Raw genomic sequence first — 22340 nt, forward strand, 5'->3', positions numbered from 1 at the left:
TCACCCGGAGAGCATCCAAGCTTCTAGAGTGCCCTAGAAAGTTTGTGAAGGTCATCCTCGCCTCTGCAAGGGAAGAGCAAGCTTTGAGTAAGTTCAAGCTCGATCTTCGTGGTCGATTGGTGAGGATAAGGGTTGAAAGAGATCCAGCTCTTGTGAGCACCTCAACGTAGACGTAGGACCTCAATGGAGATGCATCAAGCGACACCGGTGTATCTCTTAGCCAGCCTTGAAGACCCAGTATGGCTATGGCATGCGAGGCTCGGTCATGTCAACTTCACTGCTCGTTGATAAGGAAATGGCGATAGGATTACCACCGATCACGCACTCAAACCAGCTATGTCAAGGGTGTTTAGTGAAGAAGTAGGTGAGGCAACCGTTCCCGGTAACGGCAAATTTCAGGGTGGAGAAGCCACTCGAGCTGCTACATGCTAACCTCTGTGGGCTGATCACACCTTTGACTCTCGCCGGTAATAGTTACTTTATGCTAATTGCTGTGATACTCACGGTGGATGTGGGTGTAAGTGATCAAGTCGAAGGACCAAACCTACTCTATGTTCAGAAGGTTCAAGCTCCAGGCCGAGAATTCAAGAGGGCAACGTGTTAAGACGTTGAGGACTGATCGTGGTGGGGAGTTACTCTCTATCGAGTTCATCTGACTATGCGAGGAGGTCAGGATCGAGCGGCACCTCACCGTGCCATACACGCCATAGCAAAACGATGTGGTGAAGTAGAGAAACAGGACCGTGATGGCAATGGCGAGGTCCCTTCTCAAGAGCATAAACGTGCATGGAAGATTTTGGGGGGAGGCAGTGCGGCACATGGTGTACCTGCTAAACCGCTTGCCGATGAAGTCATTGGACGATAGCATTCCATTCGAGTTCTGGAACGGAAGGAAGCTGCATCTAGCACACCTTCGTGTGTTTGGCTGCACGACGCACGCGAAAGTGATGACGCCACACTTGAAGAAGCTCGATGACCGAAGCCAGCCGATGGTGTATCTTGGTGTCGAGGACGGCTGCAAGGCGTACCATATCTTTGATCCACGACACGGGAAAATTCATGTAAGTTGTGATATCGAATTTGAAGAAAACATGGAGTGGAGTTGGAGCACAGGCGCAAGCAGCAGGGATCCATCGGATACCATCGTTGAGGTCGATTCAGCATTGAGCCGACAGTGGGTGGCTCTTCGCCTCACGGGTGTGGCACGGTAGGCATGCCAGTGCCCACGGCACAAGTCGATCCAACTCCTTCACACTACGTAAGAAACTAGCAAAGGAGACACTGCATTAGTGACGACTGCTCAACACGCTTCACTAATATCCTATTAGTGATAGGTCCAATAAGGACGCGTCACTAATGTCCCTTCTGATCGAAACCAGATATCGACTCATCACTAATGAGTGATCATTAGTGACGGGTTGTAACATGACCCGTAACATGACCCGTCACTGATGATAATAGTGACGGGTCAAGTTGTGACCCGTCACTAATAATTAGGTCATCAGTGACGGGTTGTAACATGACCCGTCACTGATGATAATAGTGACGGGTCGTCCTAGGCCAATCATTAGTAATAGGTCATAACTTGACTCGTCACTAATGATCCACTCATTAATGACGGTTGTCCTATGCCATTCATTAGTGACAGGTCAATTTGTAACCTGTCACTAATGAATAACTCCAGTCACTAATGATGGTATTCGTAAATATTTTTTATTTTTATTTTATTTTTATCTTATTTTTTCTTACCTCAGCAACACTAGAATAGGAACTATTGTACATTTTTGCTCAAGTTTGATGTAAGGTGTGACGGCTATGAACACAAGCACGCGTTACGAAGAAACTTTCGGGAGCGAGAACTTAATCTTCCAAGCCGTTTTTGGCCTCAAAAAATTCTCTGAACCCGATAAAGTGGGGTAGAGATGGATGTAACTTTTTTTTAGATGTCTGTAGAGTCAAAAAAACGTCAAAATCGGAGTCCGTATGCAAAAGTTATACCCGTTTTACCGAATGCACTCCGGGTCACCTATCAAATTATAACCCTCGACTAAATTTGGCAAAATTAGTCATTAGTGACGAGTCATGGTTATGATGCGTCACTAATGGCCTTCAGCAAAGAAGGTCAAAAGGATAAAATATCCGATTTATAACAACTACGTGATAGCAGAGGTTGTAAGGTGGCTACACATGCAAGTAGGAGGTCATGAGTTCGATTCTCATGGAACGCAAACTTGAAAATAATATGAAAAAAGCGTGGCTTGTGAGGCATATGGGATGAGCCTGTGTTGGGATGGCTCGGGTGAAAAAATATATTTTTGACTTTTTGTCTAAAATACGAAAAATGTTCATCGGTCATTAGTGACGGGTCAAGATTACAACCCGTCACTAATGTTCAGTCAATAGTGATGGTTCACGGTTACAACCCATCACTAATGACTGAACATTAGTGACGGGTCACGGTTATGACCCGTCACTAATGACCTCATTAGTGATGGGTCATCATCCGTCACTAATAACCTATCATTAGTGACACGATAAGAGTGACATGTATAGGACTTGTCACTAATACCGGTTATCACCCGTCACTAAAGACTTTTTTTCACGTAGTATCATCTACGCCGCTGACTGGCAAGGTGATGCCGGGAGGACCAGTTACCAGGGCGTGGGCTACAGCACGCACGACACTGACCGCTCCAACATATCATGACACACAGACAGTGACACCGACTCCTAAATCACCGGTGGATGATCAGGCTATACCACTGCCGAGCAGCTGCAGTAACATAGACGAAGGGCCTGTTTGTTACAGGCACATCGACAACATCACAAGAGATTCTCGAAGGGTGGACCTTGATGAGGAGGACATGAAAGAAGAGGCCATGCTCATAGAGATGGAGGAGCTGTCTTGCTACCACGAGGCTACTGGGCAGCAGGTCTGAGAGGACACCATGGCTAAGGAGATCGAGTCTAGAGAAGAATGACACATGGACTCTCTCGGCGTTACTGGCTGGTCATAAGCTGATTGGACTCCGGCAGACACCACGGGCATGGAATATTCATCTTGACAGGAGCTTGGAACAAATTGTTCAGCAGATGTTCACAAGAGCAGGCTGTATACACAAGAGGATCAGGTCTTGCAGGTGTGATAGTTGGAGTACATGTTGATGATCTCATTGTGACTTGAGAAAGTCCAGATGAGATCATGGGATTCAAGCAGTGGATGATGAGTGAGTTCGAGATGACCAATCTCGGATTGCTCAATTACTATCTCCGAATTGAGGTAGCGCAAGAAGATGAGAGAATTACAATCAAGCAAACAACATATGTGAAGAAGATCCTTGGTCAATTTGGCATGCTGGATTGCAATCCCATAAAATTCCTCATGGAATAGAGGTCTCAGTTGCATAAGGATCCAGATGGGCAGCCGGTGGATGCAACTGAATATCGTCGCGTCATTCGTTATCTAAGGTATTTACTCCATACAAGACTTGACCTTTCATTTGTTGTCGGGGTGGCAAGCAGATTCATGGAGAAGCCCACGGTGATGCATCACAAGACATTGAAGCAGATTCTTTGGTATTTGAAGGGCATCGTTCATTATGGGCTCGTGTATTCGAGAGGAGGAAGAGAAGAAGTAATCACCGGGTTCACCTGATAGTGATCTGGCTGGTAACATGGATGACAAGAAGAGTACCGAAAGTATGACTTTCTATATCCATGATAGCTTGGTGTCATGGAACTCATAGAAGCACAAAATGGTGGCTCTATCTTCATGCGAGGCTAAATTCATGGCAGCAATGACAGTGGCATGCCAAGCTGTGGCTTAGAAGTCTGCATAGAGGAGCAACGAGCCAATGCTCTGATGAAGACATTGCCGGCGGTGAAGCTGGCGGTCATGCGACATCTACTGGGAATTCATGATCTCAGCCCACGTCAGGATTAGGGGGAAGTATGTTGGACTAATCCCAGCGTAGGCCTTGGGGACTCTTTTCACGTGGAGCGGAAGCAAGGAGCCATGTTCAAGTCAGAAATTTTAGTTCATATATGGTTCATATACAGGTCGGATGTCGTATGTGTGCACGAGTACGTATAGTTAGAGTTCGAGTCAGAATTGATTCAGTTTAGAGTTTGGTTAGCAATCACTTTAAATGTTGAGTTGTAACCTCTAGATTGTAGCGAGTTAATAGAGTCTAAATTTTCCTCCAAAGAAGTTTCGATTTGCTCCTGAGTCTTGCTTGCTCTCGACATGATTGCAGGAATACATTCTCGTCAAGTTTGAGTTACGCATGTTTGATATGTCTTTGCATCAGGCCGAATAGGTCACGACTCGTGTGTAGCTACACGAGCATGTACTCAATGGTCGCGTGCTCGAGCGCTTGCGTGGTCGAACGCCTGTGTGGTTGAGAGATTACGTGGTCGAGCACGCACTACTAGTAGCTCACGTGGTTGAATGGTCGGGCGTAAGTTGGTCGTGGTCAGACACGAACTGATCACACACGTACTGATCGTGGTCAGACGTGTTCGTGATCAGGCACGAACTTGTCGCGCACGTATTGATCATAGTCAGGTGTGCATGTGATCCTGAGGTAGAAGCCAACAACCACCCTCCGGTGACGGCAGTGCCGAAGAGCTATGAAAAGAAAGGCGATGAATATGTCGCAAATGTTTTGAGCCGTATATTGTATATCTCTCACTCCCCTTGCAGCAATCTCGAGGCAGCATGAGGGGTGGAGATAGTATCAGAGCCCGCTGGTACAAGCATTCTAGCTTTACCCACAAGCATTCTAGCTTTACCCATCACACTTTCAATTGATACAGAAGAAACCATTGCAAGTACACACATTTGCTAGGTAAAAAAGTTATCTCGCCATAGCATTTGAATTGCTCATATCAACTATGACAGTGACTCATGAACTGTTGGGTCCAAGTTTGATTGCATGCGACGATTCACTTTGTTCCTATGTTAATAAAAGAATGCTGAGGGTAGTACACACTTGAAGTGTCTGGCACTGTAGTATTGTAATCAGTGAACAGTGCACCATAAAAACTGCATAATGGAGCATCCAGGTTTTAAAGCTAACCGGCCGCCTGACAAACGCCAAATTTGACGGAGACCATATAAAAAGCAAGGTAAATAGTCTTTCGCAGATTTACATAGTAGTAATCAACCGACTGGAGGTATATATTTCAAGCTAGCTATATAATATATATACACATAGCATGAATATAATGAAAGCCGTTGCTGCATGTATACTTATGCTTAATTATACAGGTGCAAACTTGCGAGAGCGAGGCAAGTTACGTTCTGTTAAGCTGCTCTCGAACATGCGTTACCCGTGGTGAAAAGCACACGGTAAACATGAGAAGATGCATATGTTCGCTGCAGCTGGCCTGGGGATGATGTAGCCAAGCAGTATACGATCGTTATTCCCGAGAGGCGCGGCCGGCAGCGGCAGCCGCGCAGCAGCAGCATGCAGCAGGTGCAGGAGCAGTGCACTGCGCGCTGCACAGGCAGCAGGCGCGGCAGAGGTGGGGGAACGGAGAGGAGGAAGACGAGCCAGCGACCAGGAGCCACGCGCCGGGAGGGAATCAATGAAAAAACCTAAAGAAAGCCGGACGAAAGAGACGTGTGCATGAGCCACGTAGCTTTCACACGCTAATCAAATTCAATCAACCCATTTTAGTTTGTCTTCTCTAATTAGAAACGTCAGTTCATGTGCAAGGCAACCTGCAGATCCATGGGAAGGCGAGAGGGTTTGTAATCGCATGCGTATAAGTGAGTGTACATGCCACGTACGTGTAAGTACGTACGCCTGTTTACTTAGCATTTGCATGCGACGCAACTTTGCAGGTTGTTGCTGGCTCGGCTAGCTCCTCCCCTGCAATTCGCCATTGAGGTGCTCAGAGGCCAGCCGATGGCTACAGTGGTTCGGGTAGTGGCTGCAACAGTTGCCCTAGCTATGTACGGTAGCTAGTTAGCTACAACGTATTACTCACATCTCAAACTCGTGCCCCTCCTGTAGCCATATAGACGGACGCGATAGATACCTTTACCGCGATGAAAAGCTCATGCGACGGGTGCATTGAAGATGGTGAATGTACAGGAGAGAAAAAAGAGATAGAGGGGGGACTGGGGAGGGGCATGAAGGGCATGCAGCAATTATAAAAGAAGGGAAGGCTTTTCCAGTACTTTTGATGATTTGACCTCACACTATCCCATCAGCCCGCCTCCACCTCGCTCGGCAACAAAAGAGCCAGCAGCAGCACAGGACAGAGATCCTCTATGCACACTACACGCTGCATGCTACCTTCTCTCTCTCGCGCGCCGTGCTACACTTTAAATTCCTCAAATTCCGCCCGCCCTACTTTCCTTGCCGACTGCCGAGTTGGTCTCCCGAGACATTTATGGAGACACAGGGGATTTTTTAGTATGCCGCGCTTATCAGAGCCGTGCATGGGATGCTGGCAAGCTTAGCATGCTGCTTGGAGTGTAGTTGCACACGGAACTAAGGAGGCATGTGCGTCAATCGTGTGATCGATGTCAAGTAATTTAAACTGCCGATCATGGGATTCTTTTGCCATGAAATGAAGTTGGTACTAGATGATAGGCATGCAGGGCCAAAATTTTCTTAGAGAAAATCATTCGATTAAATGCTCGTTATAGAATAAACCACAACCATTTCCTATGCCATATATGATATAAGATTGTACTAGACTCTAGAAAAAGGTTAATTCCATAAAAACCACTCGGAATTAAGATTGCAGTTGCATGAAATGCCACCGGATGTCAAGTGAACCTTACAACCCAAATACCCCTCCCCCTCCTCTTCGATGGTATTTTGCCAGATCCGCTGCCATCACCACATCTCTCCTGTCTCTCTTTCCTCATCAACTCGGTCGTGTGCCATACTGCCATGGCAGGCGCCGCCAGTACCCACATCTCTCCTACAATTCATCGGCTGGTGGCTCCATTGCCGCCACGGGAGGTTGCCGAACCCACCCTAGCTAAAATCATTGACCCTCACCGAAGATAAGCGCCGTCGCTTGAGAAAACGGACTGGAGCACAAATCTCGATGTAAGTTGGTGAGTAGTAAAAGTAAATGAAGTTTTACTAATTCTCAAGCGACAGAAATTAAAACCGATGTACCACAGGATATACTCGATCTAAACTAGATATGATTGTAAAATACAACCGTTTCAGTATATATACTAGATCGTGCATAAAGAAAAACTGTTGACCCTGTTCATGTACCATTTCTTTTCTCAATGTGATAATGTTCACACGATAATTAAGCAACTTGGATACCCAGAGTAGACGCTGATTGACCAGACGCATGCATGCTCTTAGATTTTGCCGCTCCACAAATCCAGAAGTACTATGTTATATCACATCATAGGGTCACTTTGCACTGGAGCTGTTCGTTGTTGTCTTTGCATTTCCAAACTGCTGCTTTACCCATGCATGTGGAACTGGCCCATCCATAATCTATTGTTCGATGCTCCACAAGCAAGCTTCCAAGCAAACAAATATAAAAAACCACATGAAGCTGCCAAAAGCAATGAAGCACCCACATGGAAGACCAGCATTCCAACCCATCCCTCCCCAATCCTGTCCTCCATCTATCCATGCTCTCTACTAATCCGGATTGCTTTATCTCTCCATTTTACACTAAAGCCTGCTGGGCACTAGCTCCACGGCCTCCACGCACACCAAGAGATATGCCCTTACGGACCGGTCCATCTTTATTATATTCCTTTCTCAGCTAGTGCCAACACCTGTTGTTCGTGGACAGGCCACACAGTTAAACCTAATTTTCAGAAGGTGGGATCACTGAAGATAGCTACAGCGTGTTAGTGTACTCTGCCTGCTGTTCGTTACTAATCCAATTAGCATGGTAAATTAAATGTCTAGGCACGATGTCATCTCAATTATATGCATGTCACCCCTTTCGTTAGTACTCTCTATGTCCTTGTTTGGAATGTGGAGATCGTTAGAGCTTAACAAAGCGAGCGCAGGAAGCGAGGCCTCTTTAATAAGTTCGTTGGGAGATAACCAGAGCCTTTGCGATTTGTAGAATATCGCAGTTGCAGAAGCTAACTGCAGCTAGCACTGGGCAGCTCTTGCAAATTACAGAATAGCAGAACAGATTTGCAGGCTGCTGGCTAAATAGGCAGGAGTAGCAGCTTGTGATCTCTCTCTCTCTCTCTCTCTCTCTCTCTCTCTCTCTCTCTCTCTCTCTCTCTCTCTCTCTCTCTCTCTGTGCAGCTGCATGCGTGAATGCTTGCTTGCCCCTGTAACAGCGATCAGCTGATGCCACTGCATGCCGGAGCTAGATTCCATGTCCTGGCTCGCCTTACGGCTGCTAGCTCTCGTCAGTCTCTCGAGCAGCTGGTCCCCGTAGTTATGCGTACGTACGTACGTAGTACCGCACTCCTCTCTTCCTTAATTGTTCTTGGGGAAGAGAAACGGACAAAAGAAAAGGGACTGAGATCCAGCCATGGTGTGTAGACCGGGACCAACGCGACTGTTCTTGGCTTCTAGCTAATGTGAGTGCATGTGGCGAAGCGGCGCGTCGCTGCAGGCTGCAGCTGCATGGACACGCGTAAGACCATCCTAAAGGATTTCTTTCGCCGACGCAAAGGATTATCGTTCCTCGAGGTTAGACGGGATTCTTTTCTTTTTTCTTCACGAATTCATTAGAAAAAAAATTGTTGATGAGAGAAAATAAAAAGATTAAGAATAAAAAGATAAATCGGAAAGAGAAGAAAATGAAAGAAATATAGTTATGATGGCCTAACAAGAATGCCGCGCACTCATGTTCCCATCCCATGCAGGCATGGACGCATGCGTTAAATGAGCCCTGCATCTGCATGTGTAGTTGCGAGTTGAAAAACTACCCGCTGGAAGCAGTGTAAAAATCTCGAAGCAATATAAACTTTGCTAATGTAAAAAACTAGAATACGGCAAGGAATCATGCATGCAGCTGCTTCGGTCGGAGCTGACCGAGAAATGGCGTAGGCTGCGAGCTGCTTACTCTGTGCCGCTTAGATAGCAGGAGCAGGGCAGGGCTAATCGAGTAAACAAATGAAACCTTGTAGTAGTAGGAGCACTGGTGTAGGATCTAGCTATCGATCTAGAAAAGCAAGATGGCCATGCATGCATGCAGAAGCCGTACGTGAATTAGCGCAAGGTCAACTTAGCTGCAAGCCTGCAATTGCACATGCAGGAACCGTTGTTCCTAGCTTGGGTTCTATGCCTGTATATATAAATATAAATATATGTATATATATATATATATATATATATATATATATATATATATATATATATATATATATATATATATATATATATACCAGGCGTACGACACCGTAGAAGCTACAACTAATTTATAACAAGCAGCTTCGATTCGTTATGATCCAGGGCTCCAGGCAGGCCAGAGTCTGATCGGAATTCAGAAATGAATGATAGTGGCGGTGCTGGTGTTGGAGCAGATGTGGTCAGACTGTAGATTCCAATCCAGGTCGAGTCCGCAAGTTTCTCAGCGATTAAAGGAACCTTTTACAGACAGCGAAAGCTAACTACGGTAGTCCGTACGTAGATTATGCGTAGAGCACAGGCATCCATAATGTCTGTATCTACGTTAGCTAGTTTTTAGCTGTGTTTGTGTGCAGGTGCAGCTAACAAGGTGATAGGCGTGAAGGCAGAAAGAGTAGGTACAGCCAAACGCCAGACGGATCAGTTCTCTAGCTCCAAGCATGTAGACCTGCAAGTTATATATATAACAGCTAGCTTATCAGTGAGCTGATCAACATCATCCCTCAAGTTGGGCATTTGTGCGTGGGATACGTGGGAGCTAGCCGGCAGCCTAAAACCGTTGAAGATGGTTCTGTCATTAACCCCCCCCCCCCACCCCCACACACACACAACCCACACACACATAAACGGTTAATAATTAGTACAACTATAATAATAATAATGGTTAAATGTGCTTCATGTGCAATTGTTTGTACAAAGCTGTAACACTTGTATGTAGGGTCTGTTTGTTTAGACTTTTGTTTCTGATTTTTCGTTCAAACATTGGAATTATTGAAAAGTAATTTCTGGAGAAATTAGAAATCTGTATTTGAGAAAATAAACTAGAAGCTGAGAAGTTATCTGAGAGTAGTTTTTATGAAAAGTGATGTGCTAAGAAATTAAAAAAAAATATTGTAAAAGCCAATAGCTAAAATCTAAAAGCAACTTTTTAAAAAAGTCAAAAACACAGTTTTTCAAAAAAACCAAAAATAGAAACCCAAACAAATAGGCCCGTAGTGTAGGCTATTTTGAACTAGCCCGTGCGCAGATCTTTCCCCTATTATCTCGAATAACAACAAGAGAGTTCCTATAGTTTCCGTATTATATGTACATATATAAATGTGAACAATAGGTCGTAGGGGATCACAGATTCTTCTCCTTCATTTTTGGGGGCAAGGAATTCCCTTAAGACAGCCCTAGAAATAATCTCATTAATCAATAGAAACAGGAGCATAATCTACACTACTTATTTAGGCCACATATACTAATGAAAATAAATACAAAACTGCTACAGATGTTACATTATGCAACAATACAACTCACTTCAATCATATGCACTGGAATACTGGAGCTGTGCATAAATATAACTTTAGTTTTTGAGCATCTTAAAATTGAAGATAGAACAAATTGACAGGCCTGTTCGATCCAACTTGCATCATTCTAGTCTTCAGAGTTGCGCTAGTGGGTGCCCTTCTCCGTGAATGTGTACATACTTGTTTGTGCGTCCGTGATGGTGTGCGCTTCTCCTCCAACTTGTATTCAAACTGCCGGCAAAAATCACCGCATGGCTGTTTCGTAGCTCCTCGTAACAATTTTTCTGCCTAAGTATACCTTGCCACGCAGAGGCGAAGCTAGAGTTCAATGGACCTGGTGCACCACTTAACATACATGTTCTCATATGGTTTGGATACATTTTGGAAATTTCTCCATATTTCATTCCAATTTGGAGACGTTTCGGGAAATTTTAGTCATATTCAGATTTTTGCCAAAGTTTATTCAAAAATTCAATTTTTCTAGCAAAATTTTCAATAACCATCTATAGCTACCCTTATCAGTTGTATCGGCCAGTCTCGGTATTTTAGTTAAATGATAACCATTAACACTGTTTAAATACTAAGAACTCGTGTTATAGAATCAAGAGGAAGAAACATAAAAATTAAATTCAATCAAGCATCTGAAGCTTACTTGGCATGGTATTTGTATATTTTCATATCAATTCTCAAGTCTCATGTCTCAATCCTTCACTACTTAGTGTCCTTTTTCCTTTTTTTCCCCCTTCTAATTGCAAGTCCCTAATTGAGACTTGAGAAGAAGCAAAATACAATAGCTTCTTCAAATCTTTTAACTTGTGAATTGCAAATGAAATAGAGAAAAATGGCCGATGGATTCGTGGGTGGTCGCCTGGCCTGCGATGGAAATGATGTTTGCTGCAAGGTCCACAGTGGATGATGGACTGGTGACACTCCTCACTCTGACACATAGTGGATGATGGGCTGTGCCTAACTGCCTATGCGCCCTGCGGGCTGTGGCCTTGGTGCACGAGCTGAACGGAGGGGTGCACATCAGGTTGTTATGGGCCGATAAATTACTAAAAAAAAATTAGACCCTGGTGCAGCAGGGCGAGCTTACTAGGCTTCGCCCCCGTTTCAGCGTATTTCAAATGAGTTTCGGCCATTTGGGCCATGTTAACCACCCAACTCTGATTTCCGACCGTACAAGAAAAGGGCCAACTACAATTTCTGATAAGCTCACAAGGCCCAAATATACACTACCAGCCCAATACCCGTAAACGCTGGATCTTTTCTACGCGTCCGTGGCCCGATGGCTCCGCCGGCGGTTACGTGTTCGCACGCGAGCCACCAACCGTCCGTTACCCACCTCACCCTCTCCTCCTCCACCCCAACACACCGCCCAGTCCGCCCCCGCCTTAAACCCGTTTCCGTCATGACTCCCGCGTCCACCTCCCCTCTCGCCGCCGCCGCCGCCCGGCCCAAGCCCTTGAGGCCCTCTTTCCGGCGCCGCCTCCCGCGAGTCTCCTGTCAGGTGACCCCAGACCGCCCGGCTGGCGGCGGCAATGCGTCGAGCGCCTCGCCGGCGCCGCAGCCGAGGTGGCGCGCCGCGGTCTCCGCCGCGCTCGCGGCGGCCGTTGTCGCCGCCATGCCGGCATACGCGGACCTGAACAAGTTCGAGGCCGAGCAGCGGGGCGAGTTCGGCATCGGCTCCGCCGCGCAGTTCGGCTCGGCCGACCTCAAGTAGGCGCGCCATCAGTCTGGACTTCTTGCTCGTGTAGTTGCTTTGGGTTTCTGTTTTGCTAAGTGTGCGAGTGATTGTGCAGGAAGGCTGTGCATGTCAACGAGAACTTCAGGTTACTTCTTAATTTCACTTGTCCAAGTTAGAATTCTTCCATGTCCATGGTTAAAAAAAAAAAATCCATGTCAAGTTTTTCTGTAGCTGATAGATTTTAGCGAACAGTCGATCAAAATGAACCCTGTATTTTTAACTTCAATACTGTACATCAATTGCTTTTGGTTTGTGCATGTTTAGATCTGAATGTAATATTGGCTCTATGAAAGTGTAGATATTAGTGCACTCGAGAAAGCTTTAGTCCTTGATGTAATGATGGTATCCTTGTTTTATCTAGGTCAAGATAATGTCATCATATTGTTATCGTGGGTGGAAGTCGTGCCATGTCTGTAGTCCAGATGGATTATGCATTTTGCGAGCATTGCTACAAGCCATATACAAGATGGAAACTCTTTGGTGTGTAATATGCTTAAATATGGACAAATTGTTGTGCACAAGTTCAACATAATTTACTGTTAGTCTGCGGGATTGAAGCAATATTTAGGAGAATAATTATTTAAATCTATGGATACCTAAAACAAATAAGAGATTCTGTTATTTTTCATCTCTTCTTTATCTAAATACTTAAGTTAATAATTCAGGCGGGCAAACTTCACAGCTGCTGATATGAGGGAGTCGGATTTTAGTGGTTCCACATTCAATGGTGCCTATCTTGAAAAGGCTGTTGCTTATAAAGCAAATTTCACTGGTGAGTGAAAAACACCTTTTCATTATGCAGATAAGTTAAGCTCCCACGCCAATGTTATACTTGATGTGTGTAGTGTGCTTGACACGTGATTACCTTTTAGTGGACAGTATCGGTCCTCTGGTGCACCTTATCAAGGTGGCCACTCAACCAGAGATGTCATACAGATCCTCTTATCCACTACTTTAATAAGCACCCCCTAATCCTTCTAAGTATACACTCAGAGCATGAGGCTAAATATACTTCATTTTCTTTATTTTGTTTCGAGTTGAATCAACACAGTACTATTTATCTGAAAGTTGGGCACTAGTTCTGGGCTTCAGGCATTCACCTAAGAGAGGGTGGGAGTAGGACCCGGGTGGATTCTCACTGCTATGCACTCAACACTGCCTATTGGCTTCGAAACAATCTAGTCATTGAATGCAGTTTTTTTATTAATATAATTTTCACCCTGCTGTTGTTGGTCTTTTGCAGGTGCTGATTTGAGTGATACTTTAATGGATCGCATGGTAAACCTGAAAGAGTGCTTTTAGCTTTGTCATGTTGTTTCACAATGCCAACTATTTTCTCCAAATGCATGTGATCTCATGTGTTTATTAAAATATACGGTCTATATTTATATTGATTGTAGGCATAGATGGAGCATACACAACTAAATTTCTAGGTCAGCGTTAAACTTTCTGCCTATGTTTTCTTCTTTTCTGTAGTAATAAATTATGATGATGATAGACCTGCTTAATTCTTTAGGTTAATAATAGACATCAGAATAGAACCCAGGTCGGTGCATTATTGGCATGATATCTCCACTTTTAATGCTACTCTCTGTACTATTGGTTTTCTCTGTATCCTTTCAGAAAATCTATGAATAGCATGGAGAAACCTAATTATCTGGCAGATCAAATCTTTTGGGGTTCTAGAAAGAGTGAAAAAAGAACTCCAGAATTAAAACTACAACCTTTCAATCTGTAATTACCGATTAAGAAAGTCAATGTGGGTGTATATATCCTAATTTGGCACAAGTACTATCCTTGTTATATCTGTATGGAGGGGTCATGGAGCATCGTGTGTTGGATCTTTCCTGGTTGCATGTCTGGTGCTGTTTCCATGTGTCTCCTTTTATCAGTAAAAAGATGTACCTGCATTTCTACACAAATCAGGTTGTCCTGTCTTGTATAAGAAAACTTTGTATACTAATCTAAGATGTGCAAGTACTTGGAGTGACATGAGAGTCTAGCTATAAACAACCAAACAAGAGTGGATACTGCTTCTTCTGCTGTGCCAGGGATTAATATTGATCTAGAAGCTCTTTAAAAAAAGGAGGGAGAGCAAAAAAATCATCTTATGTTGCACACTGAAAAATCAATAGAAAGTTAGGAGCAACATTAATCTATGTTCAGCAGCACGCACCAATCATTCTGGAGCAACGTAAACCTAAGCTAGTCATATTTTGAAGAGTTCTCTGCATTGCTAAAATACAAATATAGAAATCCTAAAATAGTTATTGACCCTATCAATGGTTAGATGCAAAACAGATCCTCTATTTTTTTTTTAAAACATATGCAATTTTCTTTTGGGAAACCAAGGAATATCTTGCTCATGCATGCACATACTCCCCTAACATTTGGGCGAATGCAGAATTTTAACATTAGGATGTTAAAAACGGAATGTAATGAAACATAACTCTTGGCCAAAGTAGGTGTATTTTTTTCACAAAAACTACCAGAAGGAGAGCTACCCACATAGATATATCATAGGCTTAAGTTTTTTCTACAGATAAACTTAGAAGTCCAAAACAAAACGCAACAACCAAAAATAAGTGATGCGGAAGGGAAATTGCATGAAAATTAGACGAGATATATAAACGACAGCAGGAGGCAAAATCTTTCTCTTATATATCCTGGCAATCATCTGCTGCAGGGATGATCTCTTGGAGGCTGTTTGCTCCAGATAGGCTCCGGAAGGTGCTTCCTCCTTGAGATCATAGCTAGGTTTTGCAATGTGGTGGCCGATGTGTTTTGGAAGATTCGTTTGCTTTGTTCTTTCCTTTACTGCCAAGCTACTAGGATGAGCAGTGTCTTGGTGCCCTTCAATGGTCATCCTGAGGTCACAACTCTTTTGATCCATTAATCCATTAAGCAGAAAACCCGTTTCCAGTGGATGGGAAAGAGTTGCCAGGCTGCAATCGTGGACCATCCAAATGTTACACATTGGGGAGAAGTATGGTTTGGCAATCCCCTTGGCATTAGCCATTGGGACGTCCAAATTCTGTTTTTGCAAGGCAAGCCAGATTAATAACTGGGTCTAGTAATAGATTCTTATATTCTTCTGGTGTTATGTACTTAATTTATGCATTGTTAGACTTGCAAACATCTATTCAAGTTCTATATACCATGGGAGCTAGCAAGTGGAGCATATCGTCCTATACTTAATTTGCTATAGAAAAGTTGTCCAAATATATAATTCCCTGACCGATTTGCCTTCAAGCAAGTTTTGAGACTTTAAATATTGTTGACAGGTTCTGAATGAAGCTAACCTTACAAATGCAATTCTTGTACGGTCAGTCCTCACACGTAGTGATCTCGGTAGAGCAATCATTGAAGGTGCTGACTTCAGTGATGCTGTTATCGACCTATCACAGAAACAGGTACATAATTACTGAAAGAGCAATACCATTGCATTAGTGTCACTAAGTTTTTTTTTTAATTTGGGTGCCTATTTCTTCTTAATGAAAAAACACCTAGTTGCTCCTAGGTTGGATCTCGCTTTTTCTATTCTTCTAAAACAATGTTCATGAATTTCATGATTCTATCTGATATGTTTTAAAAATAACAATTCCCACTGATAAACAGCTGAGCACACCAGTTTCTAAACATGTGCCTTTTGTTTTCTGCTTTGAATTGTTAATAAATGTAATTTACTGCTTAAAAAAATAACTGTAATTTAGTGTGCTTTATAAATCCTCACTATTTGATTTGTCTTTCACTAGTTTGCAAATGCTGGCCAGTAAAATGTGAATAATGCACAAGCAAGTCATAGAAGAAGAAAATAAATATGCAGATGTCCTCCCTGTGTATTCATGAGATGGACTTAACTATTATAACCCTGGATGGGAAGGAATTATACTGTTTGTTGGATCATCAGAGGTCAAAACTAATTTTGCATGCTATATTTAACTACTTTCATATTCTCCACCAAACTATAATATACCAAAGGATCACCTTAGCATGCCATACTGCCATGTTATTCCTGGTGATCGTCAGGTTCCATTGTCACTGTTCGCGTGAGTTCTTAATTTCTTAATATAGTTTTAAGCTCGTAAATTGAAGATGATTTATTCTGATATTTTATTTGCAGGCTTTATGCAAATATGCAAGCGGGACCAACCCCTTAACAGGGGTAAGCACCCGAAAAAGCCTAGGATGTGGCAACAGCCGTCGAAATGCATATGGGAGCCCTTCGTCCCCTCTGTTGAGTGCCCCACCACAAAAACTTCTTGACCGCGATGGTTTCTGTGACTCAGCTACTGGTATGTGCGATGCAAAATGAGAGAGGATTGATTCAACATACCACAGAAACTGAGCACTGGACGCTGTATATAAATTGGAGATTGGGTGAAAGACAGTGCAGAATAGTGCAGAGAAACGAAGTGGCTTTTCTTTTCCTTTTGCTAGCGTTGTAACATTGCAACGGAATCAGGTAAACTTCGGGATGTAGATGAGATATGGGCGCTGAGGATTGGATGCCGTATATAGCATAGTATGTATATGAAACTCATGCTCAAAAGAACTGGCCCCTGCTTCGTTCTGAATCACATGCATGCCTATCCAAAAATAGCAGTTAAGTGCAGGATCTGTCACTCTGTCAGTAAATAAACTTTCCACTCCATTTCAACTGAATTGAGATACATCTATATATAAATTTCATAAACATTACCAATGCATGGGCAGCGACCATTGCTACCCCTTTGAATGATGGACTACACAAATCGACGTCCATCGACAGCTTGACTATTTTTGCAAATTGTCAAGTCAGTTGCAGAAGCTCCTTAGCTCCAGCTTTAAGCTACCCTATTAACATCAGATCCAGAGACCTGATGTCAAGTAATATATATAACCACTTCGGTTTATATTTATATATATATAATACATGTATATATGTATGTATCATATTTAGCCGGCTGTATTTGTACACTAGATCAGATTTTGGTGGCATGAATTGTAACGGCATCAAATGGTTAACTGTATGTTTCTTCTGAAGCTATTTCCACAGGTCTGCCTCGCCTCCACCGGAGGCAGACGTGGAAGCGTAGTCCAGCGCTTCTTCCTGCTTGTTGTTCTCAGCCTGAAACACCTGCGCCGGATTGAAGTAACTGGACTCTTTCTGAGTGCCTTCGCCGTGGCTGAACAGCTGAGACGCGACGAACTTGTCGAGAACCCTCCAGTCGGTGACCGAGTCGTCGCCGGCGATCATGTAAGCCGCCTCCATCGGTGGTTGCTGCGCGGTATACCTGGAAGCCTTGTCGGGGGACTGGAGGCTGCTCCCATGGCCAATGTAGGCGGGAGGCTTGGGGCTCTCTAATTGAGGAAGCTGCTGCAAGAAGGCCTCTTGGCTGGGCAGGAGATGATGGTACTCCAGCTCCGGCTTGCAGTGGTAGGGCTGATGGCCACCGTACGCCGCCGCGTTCGGGTGGTGGTGGTGCATCGGGTGCCTCGGCGAGCCGAGGTCCGGAATGAACCCGGTGACATGGTCGTCAAACCAGCACGGCGAGCCGTCAGCCATTCTCCGCACCGTCGCCAATCGCTTCTTAAACACCCTGCAGACCACCCATCCTTCCTCCTGTGCCATCCACGCACGGGCAAGAAATTGCTGTCAGATGGATGGTGCAGAGTAACATATAACAACTACGGTACGTGTCAATAAGTCATGCTCGATCACTTGAAGATAGCTGGCTTACGTACAGGGACCGCTCCGTTCTCGTTGGTCTCGAGGCGGTACTCGTGCATGATCCAGTCGGACTTCTGGCCGTTGGGCGCGCGGCCCCGGTAGAAGACGAGCGTCTTCCTCATCCCGACGAGGCAGCTCCTGGTGTAGATGGGTTTGTCCCGCCCCGTCGCCTTCCAGAAGCCAGCGGTGGTCGCCCGGTTGGTGCGTGTGCCCGTCGGGTACTTCTTGTCTTTGTGGTTGAAGAAGTACCACTCGTTCTGCTCCTCCATCCCGATCTTGCACTTCTCTGCTCATTCCAAATGTAATGTCAACTATGCGATAGTACTATCACTATGGCAAGTAGCAGCTCCGTTGCATGAACTATTTCTGTTGCAGTGGTTACCTTGGAGATCCCAAGGCTCAATTTTGTACAGATCGACGTCTTTTATGACGTCGAGGTCGATCTTGTTCGATGCCACCTTCTTCCTCAGGTAGTAATCAACGAGTTCCTCATCGGTGGGGTGGAAACGGAATCCAGGGGGGACATGGGAGAAAGTGTCCATCTCTCAGACGGTCAGACCACCTCCAATATTTTGTTTCTTAGATGATATCTAAGAAGAGAGAGTAAAAAATTGATGTTAAGAAATACGTTTTTAATGGATATATATATCTTGCTAGTTTCTTAAAGTCTTCCAAAGCAATTTATTATCTCAAAATTGACTAGTATTATTCAAAGAGCTAGTTCTTTCTATAAAACATAAGTTCATTCTTTTTCATCTTTAAATTACTTATCATATCTTCTTTTTACTTAGATAGACATCTAATTAATGTGTAAAAAACTAGTATTGGGAGTGGCCTTACTCCGCTGAACTGGTAATTAAATGCGCAGACAAGGGTCACATTAAAATTGTCAGTACATGGTTTGATTAACGTCATGTGCAGTTAAACTCGAAGTCATGTAAAAGAGCCTCTATACAACGATCGTTCTGCGCTAGCATGCTTGCGTATCACGAACATGCAGAAATTCTAGACGTTTCAACTCCCAGGTTACGTTTTCATTGTAGTTCATACGTACCCTCTCTCTTCTTCTGTTGTAACATTGTTAAGTTGCTCTTAAAAAGTTGGTACTTCATACCCAAGTTTGGTAGATGAGGATAATAGCTGTGTACATATATATTTCGTTTCCAGCAAATAGATTCGAAGTTTTTAATAGTTTCATTTCCACTGGGATGATATTAATTTTCAGGCAAAGCGAGCAATCATGACAGTACTGGATAAAAAGTACAATATTTTCATCATATATACGATTGCCAGATTAATTCAATATTTCATTTGGTTCCTTTTGTGCCAAGGAAGATAGCTTATGCACATGCGGACCTTTCTGCTGAAAGAATTTTAGTACGATGTGATTATAGTCTCGTGTTAAACAACCGAACATGCATCACTGCAAATAATAATATTACTATGTCATATGACAGGTTATGTGGATAAATACCTTTAAAAAAGTTTTTCCCCGATGAACAAAAAAGTTTAAATTAGTTAAGAATGTTCATTTTGATACATGCCTGAACAAAGAAAAATATACATGTTCATTTTAATTAGCATCCTGATGTGCAATGAACACACATTCATAGAAAATACACGGTCTGATCTGACATAAAATAACCTATTAGTATTAGCGCACATTGAAACAACCTTCATGAAACAAAAAGGAGGGAGGGAGTCAGAAAAAAAAAGAGAATTTCAGGGTATGCTTTACACACTGGAACTTTGAAGAAATTTCACAACAAACAATTCTACCTCTGAATCAATTAGGGAAACTCTGTTAACTTTTGAACTCCAGGTGTATCTATATTTACTGAACTCTATACGGATCTCAATTGTCTAACCCTAGTTAGTTTTATGCAGCAAATGAAGCAGCAGACCTTATTCGGATGGGTTTGGACTACGTATACCTACCAATCACTGCCATTTGCCAATGGGCAATGTACCGAGCAAATAAAACCTATATATAGCTAGTATTACTGAGTACGTGCTGGCAATCTCTGTCTCTGTAACTGCACAGAAACACCCAGAAACTAGGAAAACACACACGCACACACTAGAGATAAACACAGGATATTCTCGCTTTCTGGTGTTCGAAATCTCCCCCAGCGAAAACATGTATAGAGAGAGAGAGAGAGAGAGAGAGAGAGAGAGAGAGAGAGAGAGAGAGAGAGAGAGAGAACTCTTACTCTGCAGGAAGAACACAAGCCTCACCATGCAGACGCGCCAATTTTAGTTTGTCCGTTGAGTTCTCCTCCTCCTCGCCAATCAGAAAGAATCAGACCTATCACAGCAGTCACCAGGACATCAGCCACCTCGCCAACCTTGTACCTTCGGTCCCTTCACCCAATTAGTACAAACGCCGGCATAAATTTGTAGGACGCACGCACCCGGAGGCGGAGGACACACTAGAAGCTAGAGACGAGAGAGATCGACGAGAAGAACACGCGATGGGGCTTACCACCTGTCTGTGGCTCAACTTTAATTTATATATCTGCACAACAGAAGCTGGTTAGGCTAGCAGCAAGGCAGTAGTAAGCTCGATCGCTTTCACCGCGCGCCGAAGCGGGAGGAGGAGGAATGAGGGGGGACGGGACGACACGGGGGTGACGCCGACCGGTGTGGGGTGCGCGCGGAAAGCGCGGATGGATTACGGGCAAAGTCTGGGTGCAGAAATCCAGGGGATCCCTGGATCTGCTTGCGCCCTTTCCCGATTGGCCGCTCCGCCCGGCGCGTTCCTTTCCCCCACTGTAACCGCCACCACCTCCACGGCTCCACCCGCCACCAACAGCGACTGCTCGAGACTGCGCTAGCAGCTACCTTCTTCTTCTTCCTCGTCAGCTCGCCTCCTAGGTGCGCGGTCTCCAGGCCTGCACGTCTCTGTCTAGCTAGCCGTCCCTCTTGCAAGGGACAGACATACAGAGAGAGGCCGGCCGGGAGCGCTGGGGTGGAGTGGAGTGAAATGTAACGGGGCACGAGGGGTTGTGCCCATATAAATGGCGGCGTTGGAGAGGTCGCCACTCGAAGCTAAAGCCGGAGTCGTCGAGAACACTGCTGCTGCTGCTTCCCTCAACCGACCCTTCTCCAAATGGAAAATCCAGTGTAAAATAAGGCAAACATCTTATCCCTATCCGTAGCCTTTTAATCAGATCGATGCGCCGCAATTTAGTATCGTAAGTAATAAACTAGCTAGTACATGTGAAAGTTGCATATGGTTTCTGGAGCAACAAATTATTCTAGCTGGTCCGTTGTGATGCAGCCGGGATAATCATTATTACTGAAATAATACCAATCCATTCGTTTGGTGAAAACTCGGAGGTCTGGCTGGCCAGTCACCTACCATGGCAGATACCAGAATTGTGGTGTCATATATAATTCTTTTAAGAGATTAAGAAGAACCGAAGATCAAGTCCTAGCTACCCTACTCATTAGTCACGGACTCAGGATTTTTAACTTGTATGTACATACCAGTCGCGTTTATGCTCACGCGTATAGCCACATATGCCCCGTCTCGCTCGAGCCCGCGACATCACCGCCGCTACCCTTCAAGCATGAGGTCACACACACGGTCTCAGGAATTGACGCACTCATGCATACTCACACACGCGGTCGTCACCTGTGCCTCGAGGACGCCTGGACCGCTATGTGTGACCACATGAACAATGGATTGTGAGTTGTGGCTGCATCAACACTAGTCAGGTTGTGGTGACATGGGCTTGAACCGTTATGGATCACGGTCACCAGGACACCCACAAAATATGACACTAGCTAAGTGTATGTGCGTTACAACAGAAACATAAACATTAGATGCAGTAACATCACATATAAACTTAAGGTATGGAGATGTGAATACACATGAGAGCATCACTAAATGAATACGCTAGGAGATATGCCTAGTTTGATTTGAGATAGAATCCGAAAAATGAGTAGGAGATATCCACTAGTTTTCCTCCTAATTTTTTTTTAATTATTTTCATTAGTAAAACGGACATATATTTGTACTCAGTAATAAGAGGAGGAGGCTAGAGGACGAGAGTGCACAAAAAAGTGTGTAAATTATTTCAATTTTAGAGATTTTTATTATATAGGAAGAGAGTAAAGGGAAGAAGTAATACGTGAACCAACTCATATTTTATATAATTGATATATAGAGAGAAAAAATACACAAAATTTTAGATATAAATATGTACACCCATATCCCTTAGTAAGCCCGTCAATGGTACTCATATATATGAGAAATATCT

At 44.0% G+C, this 22340-nt stretch overlaps 2 protein-coding genes across 3 annotated transcripts; one reads left to right on the forward strand and one right to left on the reverse strand.

The window, feature by feature from the left end:
* The first annotated feature begins 11959 nt into the window (after nucleotides 1-11959).
* Nucleotides 11960-17024, forward strand: LOC133919413 (thylakoid lumenal protein TL20.3, chloroplastic-like). Its single transcript, XM_062363797.1, has 6 exons — nucleotides 11960-12331; nucleotides 12415-12444; nucleotides 13025-13131; nucleotides 13603-13637; nucleotides 15644-15772; nucleotides 16483-17024. The coding sequence occupies exons 1-6, from the start codon at nucleotides 12024-12026 to the stop codon at nucleotides 16672-16674; spliced, it is 801 nt and encodes a 266-aa protein (XP_062219781.1). The 5' UTR covers nucleotides 11960-12023; the 3' UTR covers nucleotides 16675-17024.
* Nucleotides 17025-17041: 17 nt separating this feature from the next.
* On the reverse strand, nucleotides 17042-20894 carry LOC133919411 (NAC domain-containing protein 7-like). 2 transcript variants are annotated; one of them, XM_062363795.1, is made up of 5 exons: nucleotides 20558-20894; nucleotides 20286-20380; nucleotides 18455-18662; nucleotides 18087-18358; nucleotides 17042-17964 (listed from the first exon to the last, which is right to left on the reverse strand). In XM_062363795.1, exons 3-5 carry the CDS (start codon nucleotides 18612-18614, stop codon nucleotides 17386-17388), a joined length of 1011 nt encoding a protein of 336 aa, XP_062219779.1. In that variant the 5' UTR covers nucleotides 18615-18662; nucleotides 20286-20380; nucleotides 20558-20894; the 3' UTR covers nucleotides 17042-17385. The 2 variants fall into 2 exon arrangements, with proteins under 2 accessions (XP_062219779.1, XP_062219780.1); XM_062363796.1 differs by having other exon boundaries at nucleotides 20487-20894.
* Nucleotides 20895-22340: the final 1446 nt, after the last annotated feature.

Source organism: Phragmites australis, chromosome 5 (assembly GCF_958298935.1).
Source record: "Phragmites australis chromosome 5, lpPhrAust1.1, whole genome shotgun sequence".
Classification (NCBI taxonomy): Eukaryota; Viridiplantae; Streptophyta; class Magnoliopsida; order Poales; family Poaceae; genus Phragmites; species Phragmites australis.